The sequence below is a fragment of the Malaclemys terrapin genome, chromosome 2 (assembly GCF_027887155.1).
Source record: "Malaclemys terrapin pileata isolate rMalTer1 chromosome 2, rMalTer1.hap1, whole genome shotgun sequence".
NCBI lineage: Eukaryota > Metazoa > Chordata > Testudines > Emydidae > Malaclemys > Malaclemys terrapin.
The window spans coordinates 197,958,162-197,974,586 of record NC_071506.1 but is presented as its reverse complement, the minus strand read 5'-3'; the positions used below and the strand labels follow the sequence as shown (position 1 = coordinate 197,974,586).

General features: G+C 43.7%; 1 protein-coding gene across 2 annotated transcripts in view; it reads right to left on the bottom strand.

The window, feature by feature from the left end:
- MATCAP2 (microtubule associated tyrosine carboxypeptidase 2) overlaps positions 1 to 16,145 on the bottom strand; it is a 47,249-nt gene extending 31,104 nt beyond the window's left edge. For both annotated transcript variants that reach the window (XM_054020340.1, XM_054020341.1), the window contains exons 1-2: positions 15,731 to 16,145; positions 1,627 to 2,315 (exon numbers count right to left, since the gene is read on the bottom strand). In XM_054020340.1, coding sequence (XP_053876315.1) covers positions 1,627 to 2,315; positions 15,731 to 15,758 — 717 coding nt within the window. In that variant the 5' untranslated portion in view covers positions 15,759 to 16,145. The remainder of the gene's footprint in view (positions 1 to 1,626; positions 2,316 to 15,730) is intronic.
- Positions 16,146 to 16,425: the final 280 nt, after the last annotated feature.

Sequence of the window (16,425 nt, the reverse complement as noted above, 5' to 3'; positions counted from 1 at the left end):
AAATCCCCGTCCGGGGGGAAATTCCAAAAAGCCGGACATGTCCGGGAAAATAGGGAGGAGTCGTGCGGTTTGGATCCGCACTGGAGCCAGAGCCGGAGCCGCTGGGGCCGGTGGTGCTCGGCTGCCTGCCGGCACCGCTCGGCCAGAGCCGGGGCCGGGGCCGGACGGGCCAGTGCCCCGAGGCCCGATCCGAGCTGGAGTCGCCGGGGCCGGAGCCGCTCGGCCGGTGCTCCAGGGCCAGAGCTGCTCGGCTGGGGCCAGTGCCCAGGCCCCAGGGCCCGAGCCGAGCTGGAGCCGCCGGGGCCGGGGCTGGGGCGGGCCGGAGCCGCACGGCCGGGGCCAGAGAGCTCGGCCGGAACCAGGGCCAGTGCCCCGGGGCCCGAGCCGAGTCGGGCCGGAGCCGCTCGGCCGGGGCTGGTGCCCGGGGCCCAAGCCGAGCTGGAGCCGCCCGGGCCGGGCCGGGCTGGGGCCAGCGCGCTCCGCTGGAACTGGGGCCGGCGCCCTAGGGCCTGAGCCGGGCCGGAGCCGCTCGGCCGGGGCCGGTGCCCCGGGGCTCAAGCCGAGCTGGAACCGCCGGGGCCGGGGCGGGCCGGGGCTGGCGCACTCCGCCGGAACCGGGGATGGAGCCCCAGGGCCGGAGCCGCTGGGGCCAGAGCCGCTCGGCCGGGGCAGGTGCCCCGGGGTCCGAGCCGAGCTGGAACCGCCGGGGCCGAGGCGGGCCGGAGCTGGCGCCCCAGTGCCCGAGCCAAGCCAGGCCCGAGCTGCTTGGCCAGGGGGCCGGACTGGGCCGCACCTCCGTGCACCCCCCCCGCCCCAGCTTACCTGCTGCTGCCTCCCTGTTTCAGGCTTCCCGCAAACATTTGATTCGCGGGAAGCAGGGGAGGGGGAGGAGCAGGGGGTGGAGCGTTCAGGGGAGGGGGCGGAGTTGGGGCGGGGACTTCGGGAAAGGGGCGGAGTTGGGGCGGGGCCCCTTGGAGTGTCCTCTTTTTGTTATTTTAAAAAATGGTAACCCTAATAGATCAGGGGTCGGCAACCTTTCAGAAGTGGTGTGCCGAGTCTCCATTCATTCACTCTAATTTAAGGTTTTGCGTGCCAGTAATACATTTTAATGTTTTTCGAAAGTCTCTTTCTATAAGTCTATAATATATAACTAAACTATTGTTGTATATAAAGTAAACAAGGTTTTTAAAATGTTTAAGAAGCTACATTTAAAATTAAATTAAAATGCAGAGCCCCCTGGACCAGTGGCCATGACCCAGGCAGGGAGAGTGCCACTGAAAATCAGCTTGCGTGCCGTCTTTGGCACGCATGCCATAGGTTGCCTACCCGTTATAGATTATGATAGTACGTTTCAGGTGCTTTAGTCCTGAAAAAGATTTTTAAAATCAAAACACGTTCAAAGTGAAAAGGCTGCTATAATTGGGATGTGCATTAAGTACTTCTAATGTGGCATATAATTTGTATTCTGTCAAATGCCATATTTTCATACTCTATTTTAACGTAGCCTGTTATGAGATAATGAAGAATGTTCTCACCTCAGCAAACAAAGCCAAATGCTGTCTTTATAAGTGGAAAAAAATACTACAAAGAGGAGTGAATAAGGAGCATGTGTAACAATAACTATACCTGTTTAAGAAACTTGTTGGATGCTTGGCTGTGCTTAGCTAACACATTTGGCAATGCAGGATTTGCATATTCAAATTGAGGATTATAGGTAAAATCAGACTTGAAGAATTTAATCTTCTCTTTTTCCACATTGGAAGGCTTGATGGCAGTTAGTATACAGAGTTTTCGGCCAGAGACATCTACCTCTTTACCATGGCTTTTTGACAATTGAGGCTGCTTTGGCTTTGTTAGACTAGAAAAATAATGTCTCTTAGCCTTGCTTTTGGGTCGAGGTGGCAGTCCTATGCTGTTCCCTGCAACAGAAATACTGTGTGTAAACTTTACACTGCTAGATACTGGGCTAGCGATAAAGATGGATGGCTGCCTGTTCGTGCAATACCAGCCACTGCTGAGCAAAGGCAGTGGGACTTTGATCTTGCGGTGCTCGTTGTTTCGCGAGGTAGTAGAAGACTTGGTGGACTTTCTGTGCCTCTTGTGGTAGGCAGATGACAGCTTTTGAGAGTGGTGTTTTTTCTCCTCTTTGCTTTGCAGAAGGACATTGTAGCTACTGGTTCCTGTTGTGAAAATATCCTTTAGGATTCCAGAGGACAGATGCTGAAGACTGCTTTCATTCTGAATGGTCAGCTTATGTTCTTCTGGATTTAAGACTGACTTTTTAGAGAGCTCTTGCTCAGGCCAGTGAAGTTTTTCTGCATTTAAAAAAAAAAAAGAAAACAGAAAGCTAGAACAAATCTGACTGTTCTGTAATGACACCATAAACAATATACAATTCTTAGGACCTAACAGAATAACAAGTATGAAACACAGAATCTGAATACAAAATAACTTTACATGACTACAACTACCTTACGACAATCTTGATTTTAAGATAAAAGGAAACAGGCATTTCTCTCTGTGTGTGTATGTGTGTGTGTGTGCATGCGCATGCATGTTTGGGTGTGTGAGCTCGCATGTATTGTGAAACAAGCTAGATGTGGAATTTCAGGCCTAATTTGCACAAGCAACCATCGGCGCCAACTTTCCCCGGCCCTGGTGGGGGCTCACGCCCCCCCCCCCCCGGCCCTGGCCCTGCCCTGACTCCATCCTTTCCCCACCCCTGCCCTGCCCCCCATTCCAACCCCTTCCCCAAATCCCCATCCCGTCTCTGCCTCTTCTCTGAGCGTGCCATGTTCCCCTCCTTCCTCTCCCTCCCTGCCACGCGAAACAGCTGTTTCGCGGTGCAAGCGCTGGGAGGGAGGGGGAAAAAACGGGCACACGGCACGCAGCATGCAGAGGCGGATGGAGGCAGAGGTGAGCTGGAGCGAGGGGGGGGGAAGAGGGCGGGGAGCTGCTAGTGGGTGCAGAGCATCCACCAATTTTTCTCTGTGGTGCTCCAGCCCCGGAGCACCCACAGAGTCGGGACCTATGCAAACAACTATGCCCATCTCCATCTCCATCTGTCTAATATGGGTGTACAAACTCAGGTTACGTCTACACTACCCTCCGGATTGGCGGGTAGCGATCGATCTATCGGGGATCGATTTATCGCATGTAGTGCAGACGCGATAAATTGATCCCCGATCGCTCTCCCGTCGACTGCTGAACTCCAGCTCAGCAAGAGGCGGAAGCAAAGTCGACGAGGGAGCCACGGCTGTCGATCCCGCGCCGCGAGGATGCAAAGTAAGTAATTCTAAGTCGATCTAAAATAATGTGTAAAGTCCTTTAAGAGTGTGATTTATTCTCCCACGTGCATCTAGTCTGCTCTGCGAGACATTGAATAGTAGGGGCAGAACCACAGATCTCATCTACCTGCTACTCTCAGCCCAGTTGCTCCTGGTGTGAGAAAGCCACAAATGCCAAGGCTGCAATGCAAGCAGTCCTAATGTTACCACACAATGGAGTGAGGGGTACCTTAGTACTACCTTTTCCACTGAGCAGCTGTGTTAGGCCTGCTAGCAATCTAGCCTATAAATAAGCCCCTTTGTTTTCAGTTTAAACCGATTTTGACTGAAAAAATCCCATGTTTTACAAAAAGTATTATTTGTTTTGTTTTGTTTTTCACCCTACTTTTGTATCATTCAAATATATAAAAAATAATTTGTTTTAGCAGGAAAATACAATACATTGCATGAAATATATGTATTATGATAATACATTAGTCTGTATGTATATGCAAAGCTACCTGTTGAAGTAAGGCTACATGTATTAGTCTGGAAGGTACACACAATAAACAAACAGGCACGCATGCAAGCTCTGAAGTGCATGCACATCTGAACGTACTGATGAATCTCATACCCATCATGTACACATTTCAAGCTGTTAACAGATAACGGTTTAAATATTTGACACACTAAAATGAGAAGAAAACAAAAATCTGTATCAGAATACCTTTCAGAACACAAGGAAGTATTCGAAATTAAAAAAAAAAAAAAAAAAAAACAGGAGAAAAGGATGAACTTGAGTGTATGTGCTGCAAATGGTGTGGCCCAATTATTAAATGCAGATATTTAGAGGCTGATAGTTCTAAGTCTACAGCAGTAAACTGTTTATTCAAATGAACGTTTTTATTTGGGGATTAGAAATGCATTGCTTTTTAAAGTCAGAGGTGGCATTGTGTTTTTAGTTTTGTTTTAGTTCTGCAGCAAACCACATTGAATTCCATTAATCAGAGCATTAATCTACTGAATACTTCCCCCCGTCCTTCCGTCTACCAAAATAAACCCCAATATTTACCCAGAAAAAAATATTAATAGTTTTTTTCCACCAATTTTCACCTGTTTTTATTGTTGTAGTAATAAACACCAATAAATTCCTGGCAAAAATTAAAATAACCAAAACCAAAGTGCCCTACCTATAAAGAAACTGTCCCTCTCCAGAAAACTCCCCAGAATAAGCGCCCAGAGAGGTGAGGAATATCTAGGATGTGCCAGCCCCTGTGAACAAATTTCAACTCGACAGAAATGGTAGGGTATATTCAGGTATTTAGTATGTTTCCCCAAACTCACATTTTTAGTTGCCAGGCGGTTTATCAGCTATCACTTAAATAAAGACTATTAAGAAAAGAGATCAATTAGTACCAAAGCCATTTCTAAGGAACTTAACCCCATATTTTCAAAACTTCTACTCAAAGCTGTACAATATCAACACTCAGCTGGGTTTAAAAAAATGTACTTTAAAGTATAAACACGACAAACTAAACTAAATTCATCAAGCAAATAAAGTTCCTTAAGGACTGTGTAGCAAAGAAGTGTGGCCTCCCTCGGAGATTGACAGTGAGAGAGGGCCACACACACCCTGGTGGGCGGAACCAGGAAGTCCACACCAGAAGCAGAGAGGCGGGACAAGAACAGGAAGTATAAAAGACGGGCCTTGTAGCTCAGTTGAATGGGAACTGTTGAGGGAGACAGATATGCCCTGCTTGCTGCTGGAGCCCAAGCCCGCAGGAGACTTCTGTGCAGGAGGCCCCTGACCTACCCGAACAGCCAGACATGCCTGACACCGAGGAGTTGCTGGGACTGCTGCTTGCAGTGTACCCTGGGGAGATGGAGGACGACCCTTGGATGCAGGTACACCTAATGGGGAGTACAGGAAGCAGCCCAGGGGAACCAGATTACCGTCTGGCTGTGGTGCTGCTGGAGACACAGTCAGTGTTTTGTGGATGGAGTCCTTGCTGACCCAGTGACAGACTACTCTGCCCTGGGATGTGGTGGAGCTGAGTGGGCACATGTCTCCCTTGCTACCCCACCTGGGGTGGGAGCAGTACTCCCCCCATTAGGTTGGGAGGTCTGTGCTCCTCAGACACCCTCGCCTGAGCCCCATAAACTCTGCTTGGCACTCCTCCCTTGCCAGAGCCCATAGACTGTTGTTGGTGCTTGCCCCTTGTGTGGGCCCCTTGACCGGTTGGTGCTCGCCCCTGCCTGAGGTCTAGAGTACTAGACTGCAAGGTGCCTTGCCCTGCCCAGGGGCCTGGGTCCCTGCACTGTCCCTAAATACTTTACCCTGCTTGAGGGCGGGAACTCGAACTGTTTGGAGCCCAGTCTCACCTAAGGGCTTGGGCCCTGGAATCATTCGCTGCTCTCCCTTTCCTGAGGGTTGAGCCCAAGAGACTGCTAATTTCCCCCCTTTGATAGACTGCTACTCCAGGAGCGTGACAGCAAAGAGGTGTGGCCTCCCTCAGAGATTGACAGCAAAGGATGGCCACACACCCCTACACGCCTACAGACTGTGTTAAATCCACTTTCACTAAGAGAGTCCCTTGTCCCCTTGCTGGGCTGTGTGGCAAGTGCAGCCCTAATGGCTTGGAGCCCTGCTGGCTTCAACTCTGCAGATGGTTCCTTCCCCTGTGACATCCCTCAGGGAGGAGGGAATCTCTACAGTGCCAAGCAGCTGCACATAAAAGTTAATACAGTCTCCATCCATATGTAGCATCTGTGCTGATTCCTCGTGGAGTTAGTTCACTGGCCCTATCCACTCCTCCCAAGCAGATCCTCAGCACTACAGGTGGGCTTCTGCAGGGCCTAACGGACTAAGAGGGTAGGTTGCCAATTTTGGTTGGATGCATTCCTGGAGGTTTCATCACATGACAGACAATCCCAGAGGGTTGGCAACCCTTTAAGAGGGGAATGATGCAGTTGGTGAAACATTTACCATATATTTGAGCTGTATGGATCTGGGAATCTATAGCCCAGACTGCAAAACCCACATATGCATGATAGTCACAGCAGGATTCGGATTGTTTGCTGCTGCTGCCCTGTGTGGTGCAGAGATTGGCAGACAATTGGGTGATCCATTAATGGATTGCCCTGACAGTAGTACTTAATCTTAGATCCAAAATCTCCATTGGCACGTGCATCCCCAAATAGGCACATATTAGATTGATGCAAGGGTAGGGTGACCAGACGTCCCGATATTATCAGGACCGTCCCAGTATTAGGGGCTTTGTCTTCTATAAGCAACTATTCCCCCGAAAATAAAAGTGTCACGATTTTTCACACTTGCTATATGGTCACTCTATACAAGAATCTCTGGGGTTGTATTTTATTTTGGGCTGTTTTCTGCATTTTACTTCTATTTCACATTTATCATTTCTTAGACATGCTTGTGACATGCTATTTCAGTTCCAAGGAATCACTTCCATTGTAGCAATAGAAAACCCTTCTCTACCCCAACACTGTTTTGGTTACCTTCATAGTGAAGGTGACAAATTTCCACTGTTAGATAGCTGGAATTTAATTGTTTTGTATATACTGTGGCTAAATTTTCAAACGTGGTCAGTAAATATACACTTTCAGTTTTGCATGCACAACCAAAACTGTGTGCCCAAAATTTTGTTTAAGATTTCACATGATCCAGCACTTAGATTGGCACTCCCACATTTAGAGACTACATTGAGGTCACTTGGAAAACTTGCCCTTAAACAGCATCCACCTTTATTAAAGGCAAAGAGCCTCACACTGTTAGATTTAATAAATGCCTGAAGGTAGGTTTCTATACCTTCCTCCTTTCACCCTCTCCCCAAGAAAGAGATGAGAGCAATCCTTTTCTTCTTGTTGCCAAAAGTACCTTTAATTGTGTAGCAAAATGTATGTGTACTAATGTGGCTTGTGAACTTTAGCCCACTGGAGAGTATCCTGACCGCACCATACTCTGTGGGACTGATACCTGATATTGTTTTCTTTGTGCTGAGAATTGTGATTTCTCACACCACTACAGTATACACCAAAGCAAAATAAGCTAGATAAGCAGTCTGTCCTGCATTGATTAAACTGAGCTTATTAAACTTGAACTGTAATGCCCTGAAGCCTTCTCTGTGCCAAGCGTAAAGGAAGCCTCTCAAATGGACCATAAAGCAAAACTAATCTTACTAATATCTGCTTGTCAGAACAGGGAAAATAACCGAATACAGTAGAATCTCAGAGTTACAAACACCTCAGGAATGGAGGTTGTTCGTAACTCTGAACTGTTCGTAACTCAGAACAAAACATTGTGGTTGTTCTTTCAAAAGTTTACAAGTGAACACTGACTTAATACAGCTTTGAAACTTTACTATGCAGAAGAAAAATTCTGCTTTTAACCATCTTAATTATATTGAAACAAGAACAGAAACAGTTTCCTTATCTGTCAAATTTTTTTTTAAATGTTCCCTTTCTTTTTTAGTAGTTTATGTTTAACAAAGTACTGTATTTGCTTTTTATTATTATTATTTTTGGTTCTGCTGCCGCCTGATTGCGTACTTCTAGTTCCAAATGAGGGGTGTGGTTGACCGGTCAGTTCGTAACTCTGAAGTTCTACTGCATGTCTAACTTCATCCTTTCAGTGTTGGAAGGACGCTCCAAGACTGTGTGTGGTATTTCCCCTCCCCCGCATTTCTAGATATTTTTTGCATGAATGTACAATGTACACGAGACCACAGTACATTGATCTGTTTCCTGCTTGCACCAGTATCCCAAGTAGCACTGAAGAACAGGATTTCGTACAGTATGAAAGATTAAAATGAATTCATAAAGCATCAAAACTTACATAGTGGTATGGTGTTATTTTTTTGTCTCATTTGTTCTGAGAGCCAAGTCTAATTTTAGTAGGAAAATAAATCTGGAATTAAATTATTGATTCAGTTACCTTTGAGGGATTTAATGATCCCTTTGTTAATGTTCTATTTAGAGCATAATTATTGTGTGTATATATAGTTAATTACAGCTTGGATATGTCTAACGCTGGACCAAGTCCCGAGGTTTTTACTAAGTTTAACTCTGTGCATACTCAGGGCCATATCCTCCATTCCATGGATCCTTATAATTTAGGCACAGAAATGGGAAATGTGTATCTAGGGCAGCTCCATTCCCATTCAGGCACCTACACAAAGTGGCCAGATTTTCAAAACCCAGCATTTTTCTCATTGCTCTCAATAAGAACAACCTGGTGCTGGGCACAGGGCCGGCTCCAGGGTTTTGGCCGCCCAAAGCAGCCTCCCCCCCCAAAAAAAGCCGCGATCACGATCTGCGGTGGCAATTCGGCGGAAGGTCCTTCGCTCTCAGCGGGAGTGAAGGTCCGTCCGCCGAATTGCCGCTGAATAGCTGGATCTGCCGCCCCTCTCTGGAGAGGCCGCCCCAAGCACCTGCTTGCCAAGCTGGTGCCTGGAGCCAGTCCTGGCTGAGCACTTTTGAAATCTCACCATTTTGGTTAGGTGTTTGAAAACCTAGCCCCAAATGGGGGTGCTGAGCACTCATGGAAATCTGTTTCTAGGCCTCTGCACCATTTAAGTTCCATTTAAGTACTCAAAATAGGATTCAAGGGGCCATAAGTGGTGCATAGGCCATAAGCTGGTACTCCCCACAGGGATGAATTTCACCTTGTATGTGATAGATGTGCACACAGAGGTTGCCTTTGGGGACCACAAAGCCTAAGGCAGAAAACCCCAATAAAAATAAAGCTAATCTTGGCTTTCATGTGAAAGTAAAATGCTTCTCTAGTGCTTTGTGTTGCAGAGAGCCTTGAAAATGTAAAACAATTCCAGTCAATTGTTGGGGTTGTTGAGGTTTTTTTTTTTTTTTTAAATGTTGAAGTATTTAGTAAAGAGAGTAACTTAGAAAAGCAAAACATGGTAATACCCTCCTATGAATTTCTACTAGCTTGATGATGTGGCCTTGAATCAACAAAATAAAATGATGTATGACAATCCATTTCATTGGTATGTGTTATCTAATCTACAATTAAAGGAACTTCTTTGCTTCTCTTTGAAACCATATAAAAACAAATCAGGATTTGTAAAATATAAACAAGTATAAAAGTAAGATGGTTGCTGAAGTATATTCACATGTTGTAGGGATTTGTGTGGTGAAGGGTATACTACATTGTTTTAAATCCAACTGCAGCCTACCAACAAATAGCTTTATCCAATCAAAAAATGAGTTGGCTTCTAAGAAATCCAGTACTATTAAACAGAATCCACAAGAGGTTGCCTGTTTTAAATACAAAACTGTTAATATTAAGATTAAAATCCAATAAATTGGCCCCCTCACACATAGGTGAAGAGTTGACACCATACTGTATATCACATTATTGTACATGGTACCAACTTTGATGCCCTACCATTTACATGCAAGGGGACCAAGTTTCAACTGTTCTCAGAAGTATAATTATGAATTTCCTGACTTTATTTTATTTATTTCAATTTATACAACAGAAAATAAAATTAAAAAGAGCAACTGTTCCAGACTCTGGGCAGCTCTGATGACCTCTCTAAAACTATGTGATATACACACAGGTTCTCTCAGTTGATCCCACTGCACAATACCCAGCAACTATATCACAAAAACATAATACCTCTGACAAAAAAACATTAAGAATCTATTAAAACCACATTATCCCAGTTTGGCTTTCTCCATGTTTTTTGCTCCCCTCTGCAACACACAGCAGCTGCAAACATTGAGGCCCTACCCAATTGTGCAGTCCTTTCTTAACACCTGTGGATCAACTTGCACACTGACTGGGTAGTTTTCTCCTTATTCCCCTTTTCCTGCTTTTATAACCAACCTACAATTAAATGTGAAATACTTTCTGCAATATTATGGCTGAGTTCTTAACAACCAAGTCAGGAAACTGTCAGGATTCCTACAGCAGCTACAGCTCAGGCACACTGAAGGTTCATGGCACAGCATGAAAATCAACACCATACACTGTATAGCAATAGAAAATATACGGGACTTAATTCTGATTTCTCTTACAATGGTTTTATACTACTATAACTCCATTTACTTAAGTGGAGTTACATGTGATTTATCCCACTGCAAAAAGAGACTCAGGCCCAAGACTGGGGATGAGTTGTGGTTGTTGTGGGGAAAAAAACATAATTCTGCCTTTCGTTATTTGTGTATGTAGGACCTCATCAAAATGTAGCATTAACATATATTTTGCATTTATAAACTGCATTTATTTTAGCCTATGCCTAGCTTCAGATCATGTAGAAACACAGTGGCAGCAAATATTTGTTGGAGGTTATTAGAAATTATTAATATAGATTTAAATTTCATATCATATCTTACTGAAACGATTTGCTTTCAACATCTAGAAACTGGCATGTCATTTATTACATTAAAAAGAACGAGCAGTACTTGTGGCATCTTAGAGACTAACAAATTTATTTGGGCATAAGCTTTCCACTTCATCAGATGCATGGAGTGGAAAATACAGTAGGAAGATAGATGATATACATAGAGAGAGAGAGAGAACATGAAAAGATGGGTGTTGCCATACCAACTCTAATGAGACTAATCAATTAAGGTAGGCTATTATCAGCAGAAAAAAAACCTTTGTAGTGATAATCAGGATGGCCCATTTCAAACAGTTGACAAGAAGGTGTGAGTAACAGCAGGGGGGGAAATTAGCATGGGGAAATAGTTTTTTAGTTTGTGTAATGATCCCCTGTGGAATTAGGCTGCATGGCACACAGGGAGAGTGGCCTTTGCTGCATAAGAGGCAAATTCTGTCCCACTCACTGTACTGATTTTGGGGGAAATCTTTGCACGGAGGTCCTCAGAAAGATTTCTTCTCCAGCCCACCCTCCTGTGTGTTTAATTGTGGGAAGGTAAAGATAGGGCCCTGATTTTTTTTAATTTTGTGACTGTTATTTTAGAGCATGACTCTCAATAAGTTACCCTAATATGATTTTTTTTCCCATTCAATAACAGCAACCACACACAATAACATCATGTGTTTGGCTGTCTATTTTGGAGAAAGGCCAAGTAGTTTACAGCAATTCATTTACAAAATAATAAAGTAGCAAAAGTCTAAAAGTTGTAGGGAAGATATCTCACTAATGTCTTTAGGACTGATGTCCGCCCTCTAACTCATCCCACAAATTTGCAGTTGTGTTTTTTGGGTATTTTTAAACTTGTAAACAATTCAGTATTTGTCATGAACATTTAATAGATGGTACATGCTCTGACTGCATTGAAGACTCAAGCTAACGTGCATTATTTGTGCAGAGGGCTGCAGAATCAAAATTCTGATGGCTGTGCAATATCATAAATGTATATGTGCACCGTATTCTTATTTAGCTCAAATGACAGTTTCTGACTCCTAAACCCTCTTTCACTGTGGTGCTCAGTGACCATGGTTTGCAGCACTGTGACAACAAAAAAATCCTTTCTGGCCATCCTTTTCTTATAATGATAAACATATTCCAGCTGACTCATTATTTATAAATTATATTGCAGTAGCAACCAATCTCTGCAGTAAGCAAGGGGGAGACTGATCCAAGGATGGGTGCAATAAACAAACAGTGTTTGGCTCTGTAAAAGCATATATGAAGACACAGGATGTGAGTCACTGCCCTAGGGCAAGTATAAGGCCTCTCTGGGGAACAGCCCCAGTACTGGAGAACCCTATGCAAAGCATAGAATGACCTGGTGCCCCCCACTATAGGGAGCATTCTGAGGTGGAACAGTGATGTATTGGGTGAGTATGGCTAAGGCAGACCTGCATTCTGGTGATTCTGTATCCGTGCAAAAGCTTACAGGGGCTGCTGAAACAGGGACATAACTTAAGGTGGCCTTCTAGGCTGCCCTAATCTACACGGGGTCCGTGCAGGACTCTGGTTGACCATGAAGAGGGTAGGCTTCAGCCACCTCCACTTATTCCCTGTCCTGGTGATGAAGCTGCTCCATGATCTCTACAAGAAGAATTTACAATCTACAGAGACTTCATATGTATAGGTGCATATATAGTACATATGACATGGGGGGGAGGGGGAAAACTATGTTAGAAGAACGATTGGGTTGCAAAGTAAAGAACTCAAAAGATGCCTGTGCAACCTGAATTCAGCCTCCATGTGCATCTGCATTATGATAGTCTTTATAAATGTGAATTATATGTATAATTATGTGTATTTAGTCAATATTTCTTTTTACACTCCTCATTCAGTAAGCCTCAGGAATTATTTAATGCACACCATCCTAACCCTGCACTTAATACCAAATTATCAATTTCCTCCTAGGCATTTCTATAGTGCTGTCACAATGGTAGTATCCGGGTGCTTACAGACATTAATTAATTTCTCTTCACAATACCACTGTGAGATTAGATGGTGGAATTATTCCCATTTTACAGCTGGGGAACTGTAGCACAGAGAAATTAAAGCCAAAATTGTCAAATGTCCACTAATTTTGGGTGCACAATCTGACACACCTAGGACCACATTTTTCAGATACTTAGCATTTTTAGACAACTTTACAAGTTTCCAAGACACTCTCATGTCTGCTTAGTCTCTATCTGTGTGAAGTGAGATTTTTTTTCCGGAGGCTCACAATGTGGGTCTTACAATGGAAAGTGTCGGGAAACCTTAGCCATATAGGCGGTGTGACCAGCTCTGCCATTGACTGAAACTGGTTTTTAATTGTACAGCTTGTCAGTAAGCTCAATAAAAAGAATAATTCTACTGAGCATGCATAATGGCTAATTTTCATGCCATCACAATAGCTCATACATTAAAACAGATTACTGCCTATCTACAGGGTCTACTCTGTGTCACGAAATGCCTGCAAAATTAAATTTTAGAAGTCAACGCTGGTTGTATGATTCTTTAAAAATTCCACTTACATTTGTATCTTGCAACCTACTATCTGCTATTCCAAGTGTATTTTTATATTAAAACTACAAGTTTTGCTGCAAGGGTAAGTTTCAGCCCAGTGGCTTCAACTGGGTTCCATTGAGGCACAGAGTTTCATAAGAATGACCACTCTGGGTAAGACCAATGGTCCATCTGGTCCAGCATTAGTGGCCAGTGCCAGATGCTTCAGAGGAAATGAACAGAACAGGACAACTTATCGAGTGTTGTTCAGACCCATCTTCTGGCAGTCATAGGTTTAGTGACACCCAGAGCATCAAATTGCATCCCTGATATCTTGGCTAATAGCCATTGATGGACCTATCCTCCATGAACTTATCTAGTTCTTTTTTCAACTCGTATATACTTCTGGCCTTGACAACATCCCTTGGCAATGAGTTCCACAGGTTGACTGTATGTTGTATGAAGTACTTTCTTTTGTTTGTTTTAAACCTACTGGCCTATTAATTTCATTGGGAGACCCCGATACTTGTTATGTGTGAAAGGGTAAATAACACTTCCTTATTCACTTTCTCCACACCATTCCTGAGTTTATAGACCTCTATGTATACCCCCTTAGCGATCTCTTTTTTTAAGATGAACAGTCGCAGACTTTTTCATCTCTCCTCATATGGAGGCTGTTCCACTCCTGTAATCATTTTTGTTTCCTTTCTCTGTACTTTCTCCTATTCTAATATCTTTTTGGAGATTGGTGCCCAGAACTGCACACAGTATTCAGGTTGTGAGTGTACCATGGATTTATGTAGTGGCATTATGATATATTCTGTTGTATTATCTATCCCTTTCCTAATGGTTCTTAACATTCTGTTAACTGTTGTGACTGCTGCTACACATTATGCAGAACTTTTCAGAGAACAACCCACAATGACTCCAAGATCTCTTTCCTGAGTGGTAACAGCTAATTTAGACCCCGTCATTTGGATTATGTTCTCTAGGTGCATTGCTTTGCATTTATCAATACTGAATTTCATCTGCCATTTTCTTGCACAGTCACCCAGATTCCTTTTAACTTTTAGTTAAGTTCAAAGCTGACTGCAATCTTGAGTAATTTTATATCATCTGCAAACTTTGTCACCTCACTTTTTACCCATTTTTCCAGGTCATTTATGATATTCAGATTCAGTAGCAGACTCAGAACCCAAAAGCAATACCTTCACAGTTAACTATAATTTAAGGTTGTTATTATTATTACTGTACGTTTCTAGGGGAGACTTCATCTATTCTCCCCTGTAATCCTTATTTCTATTCCTTTAACTCCCAAGTCATCATCCCTCAACTGACAGTGCCACTACAAATCTGAAGCCATACACATTTAAAAAGCCTATAAAGCTACTCAGGTTAATTCTAATTAAAAGAAATCCTAATAATGAGCATAACAATGTCTTGTGACAGTGCACTTACAATCAACTCCATCATGCCCCCTCATTGCTGGACAGGTTTCCCAGTGGTGGGTTGTATTGGCCACAAGCACTTTAAGAAATGATGTACAAAATGACTATCTTTTAACAAAGAAATTGTATGGGGAAAAACAAAACTAGTTTCAAACTACAAGAAGTTAATGGGATAGTCCTGTAGTTTAAAAGTAATTGTATACAGTACTGTACATATTCCTATATAGACATTATTCCTATATCATGCATTTATTATGTAGTAGTTTTTTAATTGGTATTTATAGTCTATGCTGCTTTCTCTATTATTGATGTTTTTATATAGTAACTGTTTGCACAGTTTTCTAAGCATATTAGTGGCAAAGGGATCAGAAAGATACTGAAGAAATAATTGTCAATAATTTTTACTATTTTTTAATGCTTTATTTGCTTCTTTTGTTACCTCTCTTTTGTTTTCATTAAAATGCTGTAGTTACATTTTAATTCTACAACTTCTTAGGATTGAAGGGTGCCTCATAAACAAAATTATTAGCATTCTTTAGTGTTTTATTTGATTTTTTACATTTCCTCCTTTGTTCTCTCCCTTTTCTCTTTAAATTTAAGCTGTTTAGGTGTGCAGCTCCCCAACTCACCTTGTCACTGAACACCCGGGAAGTGAGGGGTTTATAAACTAAGTGAGATCATTTAGCATTTTATTTGGTTGCCATTTTACAGGGTTTTTTTTTTCTGTTTTGATGTCATTTTAATTGATGTTGCTAGGAAATGTTTATATTTTTGCAAGGCTGTGCCCTAGAACATATATCAGCAGGTGGGAGATGGCCACTTCATGAACAAAATTATGAGTCATTTAGTATTTAATTTTGGGGTTTTTTTTCTATTGCTTTATTCCAATGTGATCGTTATTCATTATAACAGTGCAGCATCCCAACTTCATCAGGGGACGACAGAAGGCACATCAGAAACTAAATATTAACAGTTATTTAATAATTTAATGGGGAGAGGGGGTATTTTATGCCATTTTTATCACTTTACCTGCTTAAACTGTTGCTTTCCTGCTGTAGGATGCGAAGGGAAGGATTGAAAGCTAATGGTAATAATGAATAGTAATACTCACCAGTGACACGGATGGATTCAAGCATCATTCCTCTTGCAGTCTGTGTGTGTGTGTCTACCTCTCCTGCCCTAACACCCTAAATATGCTCCCTCCGCATGGAGAGCTGTGAGATACAGGCAAGGAGCAGGGTGGAGATAGTATCCTCCTTTTGTTTATCCACAGGCTGGTGAAAGGGGGAGGCAGAGGAGGAGAGGGCTGGGGTGGCTGCAGCAGTGGGGAGGGTGCAGGGCTATGTGCAGCCTGTCCCCCACCCACACCTAGCAGCAGCTGCTACATCCCCTACTCCCTGCTTCAGGGACAGCAGGAAAAGGGCTGGCTAGGCTCTGTTGCCAGGACACCCGCCAGCCTTCCATGGCACGGCACAGCCCTGGGGCCAGAAGAACGGAACAACAAAACGCAGCACCCGCGCAAAGAGGGAGACAATGCGGTTTTCCGGATGGAGACTACAAGTCCCAGCATGCAGTGCGCCACAACGATTCCCATCAGTCCTATGCACAGCCGGGAGCAAGGTGAAGCATTGCATGCTGGGATTTGTAGTCTGGGAGGGCGGTTACGCAGTGTTGCCAACCCCAGACATGCCAAACTCATGCGGCCGTGCTTTGTATGCCATAGGCTAGCCGACGTGGAGATCTGCACAATGGACTGTGGCTGACACCTCCCCATGCCATTTCAAGTGGGCAGAGTTGGGCATACCC